Source organism: Phyllostomus discolor, chromosome 6 (assembly GCF_004126475.2).
Source record: "Phyllostomus discolor isolate MPI-MPIP mPhyDis1 chromosome 6, mPhyDis1.pri.v3, whole genome shotgun sequence".
Lineage (NCBI taxonomy): Eukaryota > Metazoa > Chordata > Mammalia > Chiroptera > Phyllostomidae > Phyllostomus > Phyllostomus discolor.
In genome coordinates this window covers 100,723,740-100,740,518 of record NC_040908.2, presented here as the reverse complement: position 1 = coordinate 100,740,518, position 16,779 = coordinate 100,723,740, and the positions used below count along the sequence as shown (strand labels likewise).

The 16,779-nt window shown below is 40.0% G+C and overlaps 1 protein-coding gene across 1 annotated transcript in view; it reads right to left on the bottom strand.

Annotated features, from left to right (window-relative positions):
* The window catches only part of ARHGAP42 (Rho GTPase activating protein 42), a 244,395-nt gene extending 228,107 nt beyond the window's left edge, over window positions 1-16,288 (bottom strand). The window contains exon 1 of the mRNA XM_028516368.2: window positions 15,621-16,288. Coding sequence (XP_028372169.1) covers window positions 15,621-15,774 — 154 coding nt within the window. The 5' untranslated portion in view covers window positions 15,775-16,288. The remainder of the gene's footprint in view (window positions 1-15,620) is intronic.
* Window positions 16,289-16,779: the final 491 nt, after the last annotated feature.

Genomic DNA, 16,779 nt, shown 5'->3' with positions numbered 1-16,779 from the left:
CCTCTGTTTGCTCTGTATTTCCAAGGCCTAGAACAGTATCTGATGTAGTGTAAAATAAGTATGCTGACTGAATATGCAAGGCAATGCTCCATTCTCTTTCTTCAAATCTCTCCTGGACCATCATGAGTTGGCCAAAAAGTCCATTTAGCTTCTTCCATAAAATGAAAAACACATTTTTCATTTTCACCAATAACTTCATTGATTTGGATATTTTCAGTATGTTGGCTGTCTCCCACATGGTGTAACACTGATTGTTCTCAATTAATGTCTCAATTTGATCGCTATCAACTTCAACTGGTCTACCTGACCATGGAGCATCATCCAGCAAGAAATCCCCAGCATGATACTTTTTTTTGCATTTCAGTTGCATTTTTGCCTTTCTTGAAATAATAAAGCCTGCTGAAAATGTTGCTTATTTTCTTCTATCTTCAATATTAAAATGGCTATACAAAAATTCACCAATTTTGATGAGCTCTTTTTTTAATGCATGCTGATATGACAGCTATCACAATACAATCTAACAAAATTGTTTCAAATGAAATTAAAGACAACTAAGCACCACTAGAGCCATCTTACTACAAAAAAAAATGTACTTTTTGGCCAATCCAATACTTTGTCCATTGCATTGACCCCTGTTTTTTCCTCTCCACTCCTCTTGCCACTCTTTGCACATATTTAAAAACTGCTATTGTCCTATACTTACATTACGAAATGTTAATTTATTTATCTATAATGAAAATGAAAAACTTGGACAAGTTTCCTCCTTAAATATCCATCAAGTGATTCTGTTTTCTCCAACAAATATAAAGGCCATATTTGAATTTGTTATAGAAAGTTATAACTTGGCTTTAAATATACATTTAACTCTCAAACTGCTTCCTATCATAAAGAATATAATGTAAATGCTTATAAACCTATTAAGTTTCTGTTTATAATGGTGAATTCCAACTCAGAGTTAGCATATGATCCAGCAGTTCCAGTCCTAGGAAAATATCCAAGAGAACAAAAACATGCAGCCACCCAAAACCAGGTACACGAGTGTTTGCAGCATTATTCATAACAGAAAAACAAAGAAAATAACCAAAATGTCCATCAATTCACAAATAGATAACAAAATGTGGTGATGTATTCACATAACTTAGTATTTGGCAATAAAAAGGAATAAAGTACAATATATGCTAAAACACAGATGAGCCTTGAAAACATGCTAAGTTACAAGACATCAGTCACAAAAGACCACAGACTGTGTAATTTCACTATCCAGAGAGTCCAGAATGGACTAATCTATGGAAACAAAAGTATATTAGTAACAGCTGCCAGGGGCTAAAGAAGACAAAGAATGGGGAGTGACTGCTATTGGGTATGGGATTGCTTCAAGGGCAAAGAAACTATTCTAAAATTGGATAGTTATTCCAAAATTATAAAGAACTCGTACAGCTCAATAGCAAAATAATAATAATAATAATAATAATAATAATCTAATTTTAAAATGAGCAGAGGACCTGAATAGACATTTTTCTAAAACTTAAAAAAATATATAAATGGCCAACAGATACATGAAAAAATGCTCAACATCACTAATCATCAGAGAAATGCAAATTGGAACCACAGTGAGATATCTCTTCACATCTGTTAGAATGACTATCATCAAAAAGACAGGAGGTAACCAGTGTTGGCATAAATGTGGAGAAAAGAAACCCTTTTACACTGTGGGAATGCAAATTGGTTCAGCCACTGTGGAAAACTGTATGAAGATTCCTCAAAAAATTAAAAGTAGCACTACATATAACACAACAACGCCACTTCTGGGTGACACCCAAAGGAAATGAAAACATTATCAAAGAGATCTGCACGTCCATGTCCACTGCAGTATTCTTTACAATGGCCAAGATATGGAAACAATCTAAGTGTTCATCAACAGATACATGGATGAAGAAGATGTGGTATATATGTTACATACACACATACACGCACATATAAAAGAAAACTTTATTCAGTGATGGAAAAGAAAGAAATCTTGCCATTTGTGACAACATGGATGGACCATGATAGCATTATGCTAAATGGAATAAGCAAGACAGAGAAAGACAAATACTGGATAACACTGGATGGTGTCCCTTATATGTGGAATCTTTAAGAGAAAAAAAAAGGTTAAAATCATAGAAACAGAGTAGATTGATGGTTGTCAAAGGCTAGGGGAAAAGGTTGTTATAGGTACCAATTTTCAGCTATAAAATGAATAAGGTATGAGGATCTAACACAAAACATAGTGACTATAGTTGGTAACACTATATTATATAATTTAAATTTGCTAAGAGTTGAACTTAAATGTTCTCACTCGCACAAAAAAAGATAAAATATGAAGGGATGGATGTGTTAACTTGCTAGCAGGAATCCTTCCACAATGTATTAATCAAATCATGTTGATGTACACTTTAAATATCTGATGATGTTATTTTTCAATGATACCTCTATAATAAAGCTGAAAAAATTAAAAAATAAAATTAGATGGTGATAGTTGCACAACTCTGTAATCAATCATATGAAAAACCATGAATTGTACATTTTTAAAAAGTTTAATTTTATGGCAGTGAACTATACCTAATAATGCTATTTTAATAGAAGGCATTCTTTTTAAAAAATATTCTATTTATTTATTTTTAGATAGAGGGGGAGGGAAGGAGAAAGAGAGGGAGAGAAACATCAATGTATGGTTGCTCTCACATGCCCCCAGCTGGGGACCTGGCCCACAACCCAGGCATGTGCCCTGACTGGGAATCGAACCAGCAACCATTTGTTTTACAGGCCCGCACTCAATCCACTGAGCTGTACCAGCCAGGGCTAGAAGGCATTCTTATACAATGAAAATCAGCATTCTGAAATGGCATCTTGGAACCAACACACACATTTGTACAGTTTCACTTTCTTGGCCATATCTCTTGGCTTTGAATCAATACATATTATTTTCACTGCTGATGAGAAAATTCATCCTTTGATACAAATATCAACTCCTTGAATAAGCATGCTATAATTAATCTCATTCTAATAAATCTATATAATATGCTACCAACTTTTGCACTAACATATTTGTCTTCGTATACAAAGCTTTAGAGTTGGTTCCAACATTAAGTGGTTAGTGACGACCTGTGGACTTCTGCAACTCGACATTCATTTCACACAGCTGCCTTTAAGTCCAGTCATTTAATGGACATTGATGAAAAATGTGTTATGTATCCACCGCCAGAGTCCCAAAGATTTGGTGCCCACTCTAATGGGACTAACTTGCTAGGGAGGAAAACAGGCAAACTGTTATCAGTGAACAGCACCAGAATGCATACCTCAGTCTTTGAGTTCTGGCTAAGAAAAAAATTCAGAGCCAAGACTCATCTATAAGCAAGCGTTTATTGAGACAGAGACAGAAAGTCACAGAGACAGAAAAAGCAAGCTGCAGAAGAAGGGAGTCAGCTGGGCTGCATGGACACAGGAAACAAGTTACAGAGGCAAAAGAAAGGCCCTTTGGAGTTTAGGAGAAAGAAAAGCAAAGAGAACACGCTTTGAGGAAGGAGAGAAGAAAAGGCTTGGCTAGGACATGCTCCAGAGAGAGCAGCCTGGGGAATGAAAGGAGTAGGAAAAAGCACCTGTGTCTGAGAGAGAGAGAGAGAGAGAGAGAGAGAGAGGGAGAGATATTGAGATTTAATGTGTTCAGACATAAATTATTCCACAGAGGCAACAGCTTACTTTCACTGCCAGCCACACTCATGATGCCAAACAATGACACATGGCCTACAGCTCTCATAACAGCCTTCAATGCTGCTGTCTCTCAATGGGGTGCATTTGTCCAGGTAAGGTAAAGGTTTTGCTGAGGAAAGCCACCTCACATTCTTTTTTGAATAGAATATGGTGATGGTGGTTGTTTATAACTCTAATTTTGCTTCCTAGTGTCAATGTTAGATAGAAATGAAACATAAGAAAATATTTAATACCAAGTACCATACATTGTGCTAGATACTTTACATATTACCTTATATAATCTTGCAAATATGCATATGAAATAAATATTACTTCCATGTTATAGACAAGGAAAAACTCACCAAAAAAAAAAAAAGAAGCTAAGTGACTTGCTCACAGCCATGTAAACTGCTAAGTGGCAGAATTGGAATTGAAAGGAGTTGCTCTGATTCTAAAGCCCAGGCTCTTTCTACTATTAGGCTGACTGCTGTTAATGTTAAATCTTTAATGAACCTACTTAACATTAAAATGTTGTAATGACTAAAGATTAAATGTTATTAGCACCATACATGTGTGAATGATAATGCTAAGCTTAGCTAAAGAGCAACCCCTCTCTGTTCAGATTATCTGAATAAATTGGGATTAGTTTAAATTAATAAGTGTTCTAACAGAATGCAAAACACAATCTCAAATAAATAACTGAAGTCTAAGCCACAGCCTAAGGACTTAAATTGAAAGAGTATCTTGCAACTGACAGCACGGTTCTGAATCCTTGTTTCATCCTCTCTCACTTTCTCATCAGGGTGTGTGACCGGACCTCACACTCAGCCAGCCCTGAATATCCACAGGACTCTTAATTTCCATTAGAGCTGTCTGAGGAACCAAGGCAATCTGGAAGAAAAAGGCTTGCACCCAACAGACTTCAAATCTGACAGCCCTTCAGGTACTCACTCACTTGCTGCTACTTCTTGCAGGGGATTGATTACTCCGGACCTGTATTTTCTTTCTTTAACCCTTGACGCTGGCCTTTTCCAGCTCTTGCCTCACTTTGCAAGCTATCCCTAAAGTCCAGACCTCCTGTTCATTGTACCCTACTTCCCTGAGCCCCAGGACAGAAGTCGCCTTAAGTTCACAGATCCTTTAAGGAAAAATATTTTTGTAAAATCTGTTTGGTCTTTAGAGTATCCTCTCTTGGTGATTCTCACATCAATCATCCCACCTTCTTGGATTAACTAGCTCACAAACTTGATTGAATTTCTCACTGAGTCAAATGAATCTTCCTCCTCAATTCTTAACTAAATGTTCTTCCTCCCCACCCCCCCACCCCAAATCCCCTACTCCCAGTTCCTCCAGCCCTACCAATGCTGTCATTTTCCTTGCTCACTAATAACCACTGGGATGGCATCACCTCCAACGTAATTCACACTCACTGAACATCTGCACAGCACAAGAAACACCCAGGGCGGCCTTTTTTCTAAGTCCCTGTCTACTTTCAATGCAGAAACCAATGTGGAAAAAAGGTCTCTCATCTGCAGTTTGGTCCCTTGTACTGTGTGAAACTTTCCACTTCTGACAAGTGCAAGTTGCAACCATCATTTTGAACAAGGATTATAGACCACTGACCTGAAGCAGAACTAAAGCACCAGCAGATACGTACATAAAGTCTCAAAGTCTCTACTGCCCATTCCTAATTCTTAAATGCCAGCCAAATGCTTTCTTGGTTCCCAGATCACAATATATAATTATCCATTTGTTGAAAAGAAAAAAGCTAAATCAAAACCATGCCATATTTCATCATCTTTTCCACGAAGATGGTTTAATTTGGGGGAAAAACGAGCCCAAGCTTTAACATCCTATTAAAGCATTTCCACTTCAATAATCTTGTTGCTACAGAATGATAATAATATTGACAAGAATCTGTTCAAGTCTTGAAAAAGTCTAAAATTATTAGGATTACAATGATCCTGTTTAAAGCAAATGAAAATGTTACATTTTTATAATATGTTATGATGCATTTTTTCCATTGCCCACACGAAAACCCTACAAGGAATATAGAGCAAATGCTATTCCCATTTGTGACAAAAATAGCATCTAGGACAAGTGACTTGTACCCAGGCCACTACTCAGTGGTAGCATCAGGACTGAATTCTAGCCCTATGCTCACCGCTGTCCCCTGGGCTACCACTCCTGATAGTACCACCAGGCCAGGCCACAGCAGCTACATATGAAGCCTGGCAGGAGCAATATTAAAGAGGATTCCTATAGTCCCCACTCCTGGCTTATTCACTCCACAGGTACTTAAAACCCTTCTTTGTATCATACTCTTCTTAGCAAAATGTAAACTGGTTCATGTCTAACAATTACTGAGTATTCACAATGTGGTCAGAGCTGATTAGAATCCAGATATCCTCGGCACCTAGAAGCTTATATTCCAAAGACTAAGTAAAATCTAATAAACAGAGATACACTGGGCATATGCCATGCAACTACGGAAGCACAGTTTGGAGAGATACATGCAAAGGGACATCTTGATGACCGACAACACCCCAAGTGGAAGAGGCAAGGAGAGACCCTCCCCTATAGCCTTCAGAGGCTATGCTCTCTTGGTTTTGGACTTCTGGCATCCAGAGCTGTGAGAGAACATTTTTCTGTTGTTTGAAGCTAGGAAAAAAAGATAACGTTTCTCTGTCTCTCCTCTTCTCTCTCTCTGTTTCTCTCTTTCACACACACACACACACACACGAGTATTATGCAGGCAGAAAAAAATCTAATTTAAGGAACTGTAGGCATAGAGTTACAGGACTAACCAAATATTAGGATCTGATTGGAGTGAAAAAACTCCAGTTTAAAACTGGAGAAGACGGGAAGAGTTAGAAGGACTCCGATGTTTGTCTCTGAGATGACCAGGTAGGTGAGGACAAAACTGAAAAATGAGAACACGAGGAGAAGAAGCTGGAGGAGAAGGAAGCACTTCATCCTGACACGTGGAGTCTGAGGTGCCTGAACACATTCAGGTGGTGATAGGTAGCAGGCTGGTGAAAATCAGACCCAGAGCTCAGAAAAATGACGTGACGGCTGGAAGCCGGGAGCAGATGTTATCACACAAGGAGAGCAAACAGTAAAAGGGCTAAGAAGGAATCCATGTGCGCCACCAGTATTTCCGAGGGGAGAGGAAGTAACTGACAGTGGGAGAGGAATTGAGCAACATCACACACTGAGAAAATGATGATTACAGAGCTGGGATACAAAGGAAGTAACAATAATGATAGAAATGGTTACTTAAGGAAAACCAGGATTGACCAGCTGTCAGGAAGTCTTTAAACCTCCCTATCCATTACTCCTATGTTGACATTTTTTCACGAGTCCACAGCTTTCCCAAATCTTCTCCAAATAGTGTGCCCCTTAAAAAGGCACCCTTATTGACTGTTATGTTGATCATATGTAATTGTCCCTCAAATTTTCCACAATCAACTTTTAAAACAGTTGGAAAGCTAATCTCTTATTCCTTTGATTTTTCAGAGTCCTATCACTTTTTTCATAGAAGACACACAGTCTAATACAAGTTCCAAAATAATAATACTTAAATTGCTTTCTCAAGGAATTTTCATTTGCCTCACCTTGCTAACCCCTCCTACTGGCACCAGCACTCCTTTGTTGGGTTTCCTTTTTTGGGGGGGTGGGGAGGGGCAGTGATATCTTTCATTCAGACATTTTAAGGAATGAGAAAATTACATAAATGAAAAAGGAAATTCTCAGCATGGCAAAGCAAAATCAATTTACATAGTTTCCATTTGCAAACAGGTAATACACTATCCAGGACACTCATTTCTATTAGCCGCTTATCACTCCTCTCCACACATGAACACATAGCAGTTTTCTAAATTAAATCATCACTTTTCTGGAGTACTACAGAGAGAACTGAAGCCGGGCCTTTCATTTGGATAAGCTCCAGTACGTATTTGCACACAGGGGAATATGATTTGGCTTGTCTTTCATAAACGCACAAGCAGTACTGCTTTTTAGATTTGTGTGGGGAAATATAGAAATTCCACTACTGAGAAATCTGTCTGTCTGACTTCCAAATGAAAGGGTCATTTTTTGTCTACACACTTTTTCCCAGAATAAAGCCAAGGTTCGGGAGAATACTATTCATGTGGCAAAGTCATGCACATGGTGCATTTTCCCCAACTTTTCTACCACCTGACACTGAGAACTACACCAGGATGGTTCTCTGTCTTTCACAAAATGTAAGACAACCCATTATCCCCAGTAATCACCCTAATCAGGTCATTAAAAAGTCATGGTTTGGCATTTTTAAAATATCGGAACTAAAGACTTTACTATATACCCTAAAAATTGAAAAATCTGTAGTAATTAAAACAATCCACACAGAGTTAATTATTAGTCTTATCCTATATTTTCCCACCATGTTCCATGTAAAAAGTACAACTAGACAAATTACCCTCAAAAGATTCAAACACCCTAGAAAATTAGTGCTTATTTTTTCTTTTAGGCATACACACCTCTGCAACAAAGAAAAAGACTGGAAAATATAGAGAGTATTAGCTATTAAAGCACCATACTATTCCACAATTCACTTTTTCTGAAGCAAATCACATCCCTTACACACAGTGTTGTACAAGCGTGTTTTACTGTAACACTTTCTTCAGCATTATAACTGTGTTCTTGATAGTAAAATCAGAACCCTGTAGATATGACCAAGGATGTATTCTGATTAACCAAACATTCCAGTTATATGTAATCACATAGGGAAGGATCCAAATTACCAGAAATATCCAGGCCAAAGTCTAGATTCACCCGGCCAAAGACAAAACTGATAAAATAACTGCATTGCTACTGACTTGTCCTGTTAGCACCCTGCCCCTTTTCCTTTGCTCCAAGGGCAGTTAAGATGACCAAATATTATGGAAGTTGCTGTATTTACATAAATCCCAGCCATTAACCTCAGAATATGGCAGCTGTAAAAGATGAAGCCCAGATTCCATGCACTAGAGAGCCAAATGCTCAGCAACTGGTTTTAATTTTCAGGATAAAAGTCAGCAAGAAGCAGGTAGCAAGTCCTTGATGGATGGGGCCAGATCCCCTGAGGTTACACTATCAGGATTATTAGATCCTGGGCAGATGTTCATCCAGATGGAGGAACAAGGAAGATGGGCAGAGCTGCAAGTTGAAACTGATGGGTGGCAGGTGGGGACAGAAGACAGCTGGCACCTGCCTAGAAGGTGATATGAGCAGAAACTACCATGCAGACGGCAGTGATGGCTCAGGCCAGAACAGGTGGCAATCAACTCTGGCAAGAAACAATATTCACAAAGGAGATTCAAGTCTAAATAACCCCCTTTCCTTCACCCTGTTTTATCTGCCCATAGTAAACACTTGATTATTATATAATATTTACTAAATGTGGCTTAATAGTCTAAATTTTTTAAAGATTTTTATTTATTTTTAGAAAAGGGGAGGGAGGGAGAAAGAGAGGGAAAGAAACATTAATGTGTGGTTGCCTCTCCTGCACCCCCCACTGGGGACCTGGCCCGCAACCCAGGCATGTACCTGACTGGGAATCAAACCAGCAACTCTGGTTTACAGGCCAGCACTCAATCCACTGAGCCACGCCAGCCAGGGCAAATCTAAAATTTTTAACCTAATATTTCTCTATAAATCTAGAAGCAAATTTGCTACTCTCTACATATTCATTGCTTGAATAAAATTGTGTTTGACATCAAAGCAATACCGAATATAAGCTTTACTATTATTTTTCTTTTTTTAAAAGATTGTATTTATTTATTTTAGACAGAGGGGAAGGGAGGGAGGCAGGGAGGGAGGGAGAGCGAGAGAGAGAAACATCCATGTGTGGCTGCCTCTTGCATGCCCCCGCAGCAGGGACCTGACCTGGCTGGTAACCCAGGCATGTGCCCTGAATGGGAATTGAAGCGGCAACCTTTTGGTTCGCAGGCCAGTGCTCAATCCACTGAGCCACACCAGCCAGGGCTATTATTATTTTTCTTGCATAATCTTGAGTAATGCTTTTGCAACATCAACACAGTATTGTGCCCTAAGAAATATTACCAATTGAAAGGATATTTGTAAAAACAGCTTTTCGTTGACTTAAAAGTTTAGTGGTTACCTGAGATGTTTGCACTTTCAGAGTACCTTGACCAGAACTCATAGGAGGCAGTGCAAAGGGTAGTTCTCCGTAAGCCATTCTTCTCCACCAGGCAGGAAACATTTTCTGCTCTCCCAGCAACCCATTTCCCTGCCTTCTAAGAGGACAGCCCTTCAATCACTACCTTCTGAAAAAGGAAATCCAATAGCAAGAAAGACAATATTGTTAAAGGGTGCCAATTAAGTTTCTGTAGAGAATTGGAAGAGTGGTAGAGGGAAGTACTTAGCCAGCACTATTTAATTCCACTTTGATAAGCACCAAGGCAAGGCTCCCATTTAAATGAACACGAGTATAACTGCTTTTACTTGTACATTTCTCTGAAGCAGAACCTTAAAGCACCACATTCCTAATCTACCAGGTCCTAATTTAATTACAGTTCATTTGAAGAATACAGTCACTTCTGCTCACTTAACTTAAATTCCAATGACTAGAAGAACCAAATGAATGGTGGCAGTGATTCCACATCCACACCTCTGATTAGGCTGCACAGCTAAACAAGTGCAAGGGCCCTAGTGGAATAGCAGCAGTGAAGTAGCTCCTGGAAGATAAACAGGAATCTACCAGTTGCACTTCAACTAAATAAAACCTAGGTGCAAATTTAAATACTGAAACTAGCCTGAAACAATAGCAGTTCTCACTGAAAGCTGAGGGATGACCAGGTAAGTAGCGCAATAACTAAAGAAAGTCTTCCAAATTTCTTAAACTCGTTTTTGTTCTTTTAAATTTTATTTAATTCCTCTCCTGTGCCACCAAAAACTGGTAGCATAGTGGGCCCTAAATATGCATACAAACCAGAGACTGTATTAGAGTGAAGAAAGAAGTGATACCTGGGCTAAAGGTGAGCTTGTGAAACACAGCAAATGGAAGACAGGAGTACCTACCTCACCTTTCCTAAGATATTTCCATGTAGCCTTTGCATTTGTTTGTTGTTGTTGTTGTTGTTTTTAATATAAACAACTACTTTGCCCCAGATTACAGGAGCACCATAGTAGTGTACTTTATAAATTGAGGTCTGTGGACCCTGAGGGTAGACACCTTTGAGAAATCGTGTGCTTGCCCCTTTCTAATGATTAACACTGCAAATTATATATCAACTTATAAGCAACCTACCACTCAAATTAGTTGCCCTTCTTGTTGTGCCATGGATCACTAGTGCCAAGAACTAGGCTTTAAAAACACAGGCAACATGACCAATAAATGAGTAAGGTTTGCAATAGAGAGAAGGCCACTCTCAGGGCAAGAAGATTTTAAAGAGCTGCAGTTTCAATGGGGAAAAACAGAGAGAAAATGAATCAACAAACAAGATATTATCAGAAGTTTTTATATGAGAAGAAATTTTGTTTCAGCAAAACATCATCCAGTAGATTAACAAAATGTCGCTGAAAAATTTGTTATTAATTTCACAGTATTGTTTATATTTAGTTTGTAAACTGATTCGCTTTGAGTAAGACTGTATGAATAAGCTAAATAGTTTCATGCTTGTGTATACTTATTAAGTTATCATAATAAATAATTAAATCTATATTGGAATCCACTAATTTTTTTTCTTTTAAAAGAAGCACAGACATACACATTAGAGAAACAATATCCTAAAGGCAGAGGGAAAGGCTGGCTGATCCCACCTTGAGGCAATTAGAGAAAGGAGGCAGTGATAAGAAAGCAGAGATGGGCCAGAAGCTGAAGGGCAGGGTGGAGTAAAGAATGCTGATACATTCTCCCCACCCAGTCATTCAATTTAATGAATACAATTCTATTTCTGTTTATTCTTTTTTCTTCATCTCCTTTTGAGGGAGGAGGGGGCAGAGGCAGAGAGAGTGTTTTTCTATTCTTGCAATGTCAAAGCTCTACTTAAAGATGGTTCTTTGAATTCAAATGTATAAAGGAAGAGAAAGCAAAGGGGAAATTATATGAGAAAGCCATTTTGAAATGTTTCTTTGAAACATAAAAGAAGATTCATAAGGAAAACTAGCCTATGATGTCACAACCCAAACTTTAAGACTGGCCCCTGTTAAAGAACTAAGTTCACAGGATAACACTCGATGAAAAGGGTGAAGATTTTTAATTCACACAGCATGAATGGAAACCCACTTCACCAGTATCAAATACTCTCAAATATTACTCACCAACATCCATGTGGCTTGTAACAAAATAAACAAATAATCCTAGTGATGAGATTTTTACAAATGTTCCCTCATTTTACAGAAAAGGTAGGAATGCCCAAGTATCACACAGCACTTCACAGCATCGGGACTTAAACTCATGTCTATGTCAATCTACTTAAACTGTCATCCATTTTCTCAGAGTGGATGTGAATATGAAATGCAATAGTTCATGTTAAAATGTTAAGTATCTTACATATATTTGAAATTGAAATCATCCTCTTAAGGTTTTCATATATAAGGATCCTTCCAAATAGTCGACTAAAGACACCTATATGCTGAACCAGAGACCAAGGAGCACATGTAATTCCTGGGGGGACAGTCACACATGAATTAACCAAAAGTGCATGCCAATATTCTCACCAGGAAAGTTATTAACTAAGATGAAAAGAATAGAAGATGCTTAGAAACGTATTGATGATTATGCAGGAAGGTTATCTTAAGAACCATTAATTACTAATGAAAATAACAGCAATAAGAAGTGCTAAAAATAACACTGAATGGATAATGGATACACTATTGAAACAGTATGTAAGAGAATGGAAAGACATAGTTTAAGGATAGGGAAGGTGAAGTCTTCTCTGGCAGAAAGGAAAAACAGTGAGGAAAGGACAGGACGGGGGAGGAAGGCTCCTTGCTGAATCAAAGACAGAACTGAGAACTGAGCAGGCTTCGAGTCCTTGGGACACACTCCTATCCCACCATCCTAGTGCTTCACGTAGTGGGCATTGAATGCAGCTGCAGCCCAGCCTCAGAGCATCATCCCCAAGGGACCGAAGGGGGCTTGCTGGAAGAAAACCAGTGCCATAATGTGACTTCAAGGGTTCTTCTGCTCCAAATCTTTCTCACTTGGCATCTGATGCTGTGAATTTTTTAACAAAGCAATAAAATATTTTCCTTCCACAATGAGAGAAGTATTAATCGAATGTCAGTTAAACAAAGAACAGTCATGCTTTACTAAACAACAGGGACACATTCTGAGAGATGTGCAATTAGGCAATTTTGATTTCATTACTGTGAGAACATGAGGGAGCACACTCACACAAAACTAGATGGTATAGCCTACTACACACCTAGACTGAACGGTATTTAGCCTCTTGCTCCTAAGCTACAAATCTGTATAGCATACTACCATACTGAATGCTATAGGCAATGGTAACACTATAATTGTTTGTTTATCTAAATATATCTAGACATAGAAAAAGTAGTGTAAAAATACAGTATAAAACATAAAATATGGTACACATATATAGGGCACTTACCTCGAACAGAGCTTGCAGAACTGGAAGTTGCTTTGGGTGGGTCATTGGTGAGTGAATGTGAACGCCTATGACATCACTGTACACTACCATAGACTTTATATAAACACTGTACACTTTCACTATACTAAATTTATAAAACAATGTGAGATTAAATCAAGTACAAAAGAAAATTATGCAATCAAGAGACACAATAAACAGATGTTTGAGGCTGCTGCTGGTGTTACATGACACTGTTTTACAGCAAACTTCCAATTTATAAGTAGAAAGAGTACACTCAAATACAATAAAAAACTATAGTACGGCAAATACATAAACCAGTAATACAGTCATTTACTGTATAAAAGCGTATATGCTACGCTTTTATAGGACTGGCAGCACAGCAGGTGTGTTTACACCAGCATCACCACAAACCTGTAAAGAATGAGTGGGGATACAACCAAGGACAGCAACTACGTCACTAGTAACAGGAATTTTTCAGCTCCATTATAATCTTAGGGCCCCACCACTATTGACCGAAATGTCATTGCATAGCACATGACTGGAACGCACTCTCATCACAAACTTACGGACCCTAAAAACAGGATCTGTACATTTGAGGACCTTACACTCTCGAGATTTCTTCACTAACAAAATGAAAGAACAAATAGTAAGGATGGAAATACCCTGATTTTTGTAAGGCTAGATTCAAAATCATCATAAAGTACATAAAGTTACTGGTAAAATAATGTACAGTTCATAGGTTTTATCTATTTTCAACTTCTGGAACACTAAAACTGATCACCAGCAGTAAAGAGAAATGTCATTTGTAGACTATTCGGCATCTCCAGCAAGAGTTGATTGAGCATTCAGCACTCTGGGATGGGGAAACTTTTTGAAGAGGCATTATGGTCTCTAAGAGGCAGAGACTAGTCCCAAGACCCCAAGCAGGATTTGCAAACCCAAAGGAAGGAGAGTTCACATCTGTCTATACACAGGATGGAAAGAAGTGCAGATAAATTGTATTTCTCACAAATTAGTAAATACTGTTATCAGCAGTAGCCTCAGATTCAGAAATTCAGTGACTGTGGGCATAAAAGATATTTTCTTTACCCAGTTAAGTAACATAAGTGATAAGTAAATGTTCTACTTTTGGGGATGGTTAAAATAAAGAAGGATTTGGAAGCACACTAATTTCAATACATTTTGCTAAGCTCCATCCTTACATGAATACATTTCTCCATCAGATGCTAATGTCTTTTGCCAGCACACACATATCCCCATTATGTTGTTACTGACCTTGAACTTTACATATACAATGATGTGTCCCGTACATATGTCCTGGGGACTAGTACTGCTAGATCACCTAAAAGCCTTCCCAACTTACGAAAATACTGCACACACCAGCCCTCAGAGGCCAGAGATTCCAGGACTACTTTTCAGAGGCTAAAGCATTCCGAAGCCTCTGTTAAGATGTCAATATACCCTGGGAAAGGTAATGAGTTAAGCCTTCTCCATTAGCCACTTAATTATCTACATGCGAAACTCTGGAGTTCCTTTTCCTAAATCTTTCTTAGGTCTCAGTAATTAAAAGTGGAGATCCAGGTCAGGAACTGTGAGGGACAGGAAGTGGGAAAAGCCCCCTGGGGCCTTCTTTACTTCCTGTAGGTGATCAGATCCCATTGGCCTTCTGCCACTAAACGCACATCCTTGGTGACACCACCACCACCGGATTTATAATGTAAACCAAAAATTAACATGCACAATAACCTGTAAAGAGATAAAATTCACTGGCTCATGCTGTCTTCCATCATCTTATTAAATGGCAAAACTACGTATTTTTTAAAAAGCCAGCTCTTGATTATGTCTAATGAACAGCCACTGCTATACATAAGAAAATAATCATATACTTTGAATATCACTAAACAGATTAGCTTCGTTTTACCCGTAGGGCAAATTCTTGAATACTTCCTTAAGGATTTTTTAAGTGTTCAAATTACCCTTAAAAGACCAATGGTCCCCTACATTTTTTCCTGGAACATTATACAAAAGATGGCTTTTGTACAACTTTATCCAGGATGCATTACAATGTTTATTAGAAAACTCTTCCCTCCTCCGAAGGCATGGTGGCAAAGAACACCTAAGAACAAACTTTGTTGGCAACCAGCAGGGGAGCTCTTCAGCTATTGTCCCCAAACCCATTCAAACAAAAGAAGCTCCTTCTCCTCCATCCCACTCCTCAACCCGTACCCCGGGGGAACACTCCAGATCCCCTAGCCTTCTCCACCTTCCCGCGCCAGCTCTACTTACTCCTCAGCGCCCCAATGAGCAGAGAGCCATCCTTAATCAGCTCTTTGATGAACTTGTTGGTCCGCTCCAGCTCAATCTCGTGACACTGGAGGCGCTCCCTGAAATCCGGGCTGTCCAAGTAGGAATCGCTGAACTCCAGAGTAGGCAGCCCCATGGCACAGACACTGCCAGCGGCCGCCGGGGGCACGTCCGGGCCGGTAGTCAGGGCGAGGGTAATCGGCGACCGTGACCCGCTCTGGGACGCGCGATCGCGAGGAACGCGCCGGGAAGCGAGGGGACTGCGCAGAGGAAACGGGCCCCGCGCGCCCCGCCGCCTGCGCCGGGTTCCCGTGGCGCACGGACACCACCGAACTCAGTCTTCTCTTGAAGCCAAGCTGGCACACACACCAGGGGTGGGCCGAGGCGCGGGTCTGCTTAGGGTGTTGTCATCACCGCACATCGTAGCTGCGAGCACCCAGGCGGCGGAGGCTCCCGGCCGCGGCTGGAGCAGGAAAGTTCTCTCCGCGCGCAGACACTTCCGGCAGCTCCACTCACTACTCTCTTGACAGTCGTTTGTGTAGTGAGACAGAAGTGCCCAGCCGCCACTCCGGCGGGGCCGGGGAAACCCTCCCCCTCCGCGAACGCAAGCTCAGAGAGCTTGCAAATCCGACTCAGGGTCAGAGACCCTCCTCCTGCCTCCGCGCCACCCCGCCCCTCCTCTCATTTACCCTCCTTCCCCCACCCCACCGCCCGCACTCCACTCCCAAGCTCCGCGCTCGAGCGGCGGGATCGCGCTCCTGCCCGCGCTCTGGGCGTTAACTCCGTCCGCTCCTGGGCTCCCAGCTCCGTGCAGCCCACGGTGGCATTTTGGGTCCTCCATTCTACAGAAGTTTCTCAAACTCCCAACATACTTCCCCTTACCTCTCTTCCTCACCACCTCACTCCCTAGAATCCTCTGGCAGGGAAACCGGCCTTCATTTTGAAACCTGGTGGGAAGATGCTACTTTAAACATTAGTTTAGATTTTGCTTTACACGTCTCCACTGAATGCCTATAAATTCCAGGTTGAAAAGTTTTCCGGCCTCTTTCCCGTTGCTCATTTCACTGATCCAAGAAAAGCAGGGGTTTTGTATTTAAATTGAAAGCTTCATAGGCCTGGGGCTGTTTACTGTTTTTCCAAG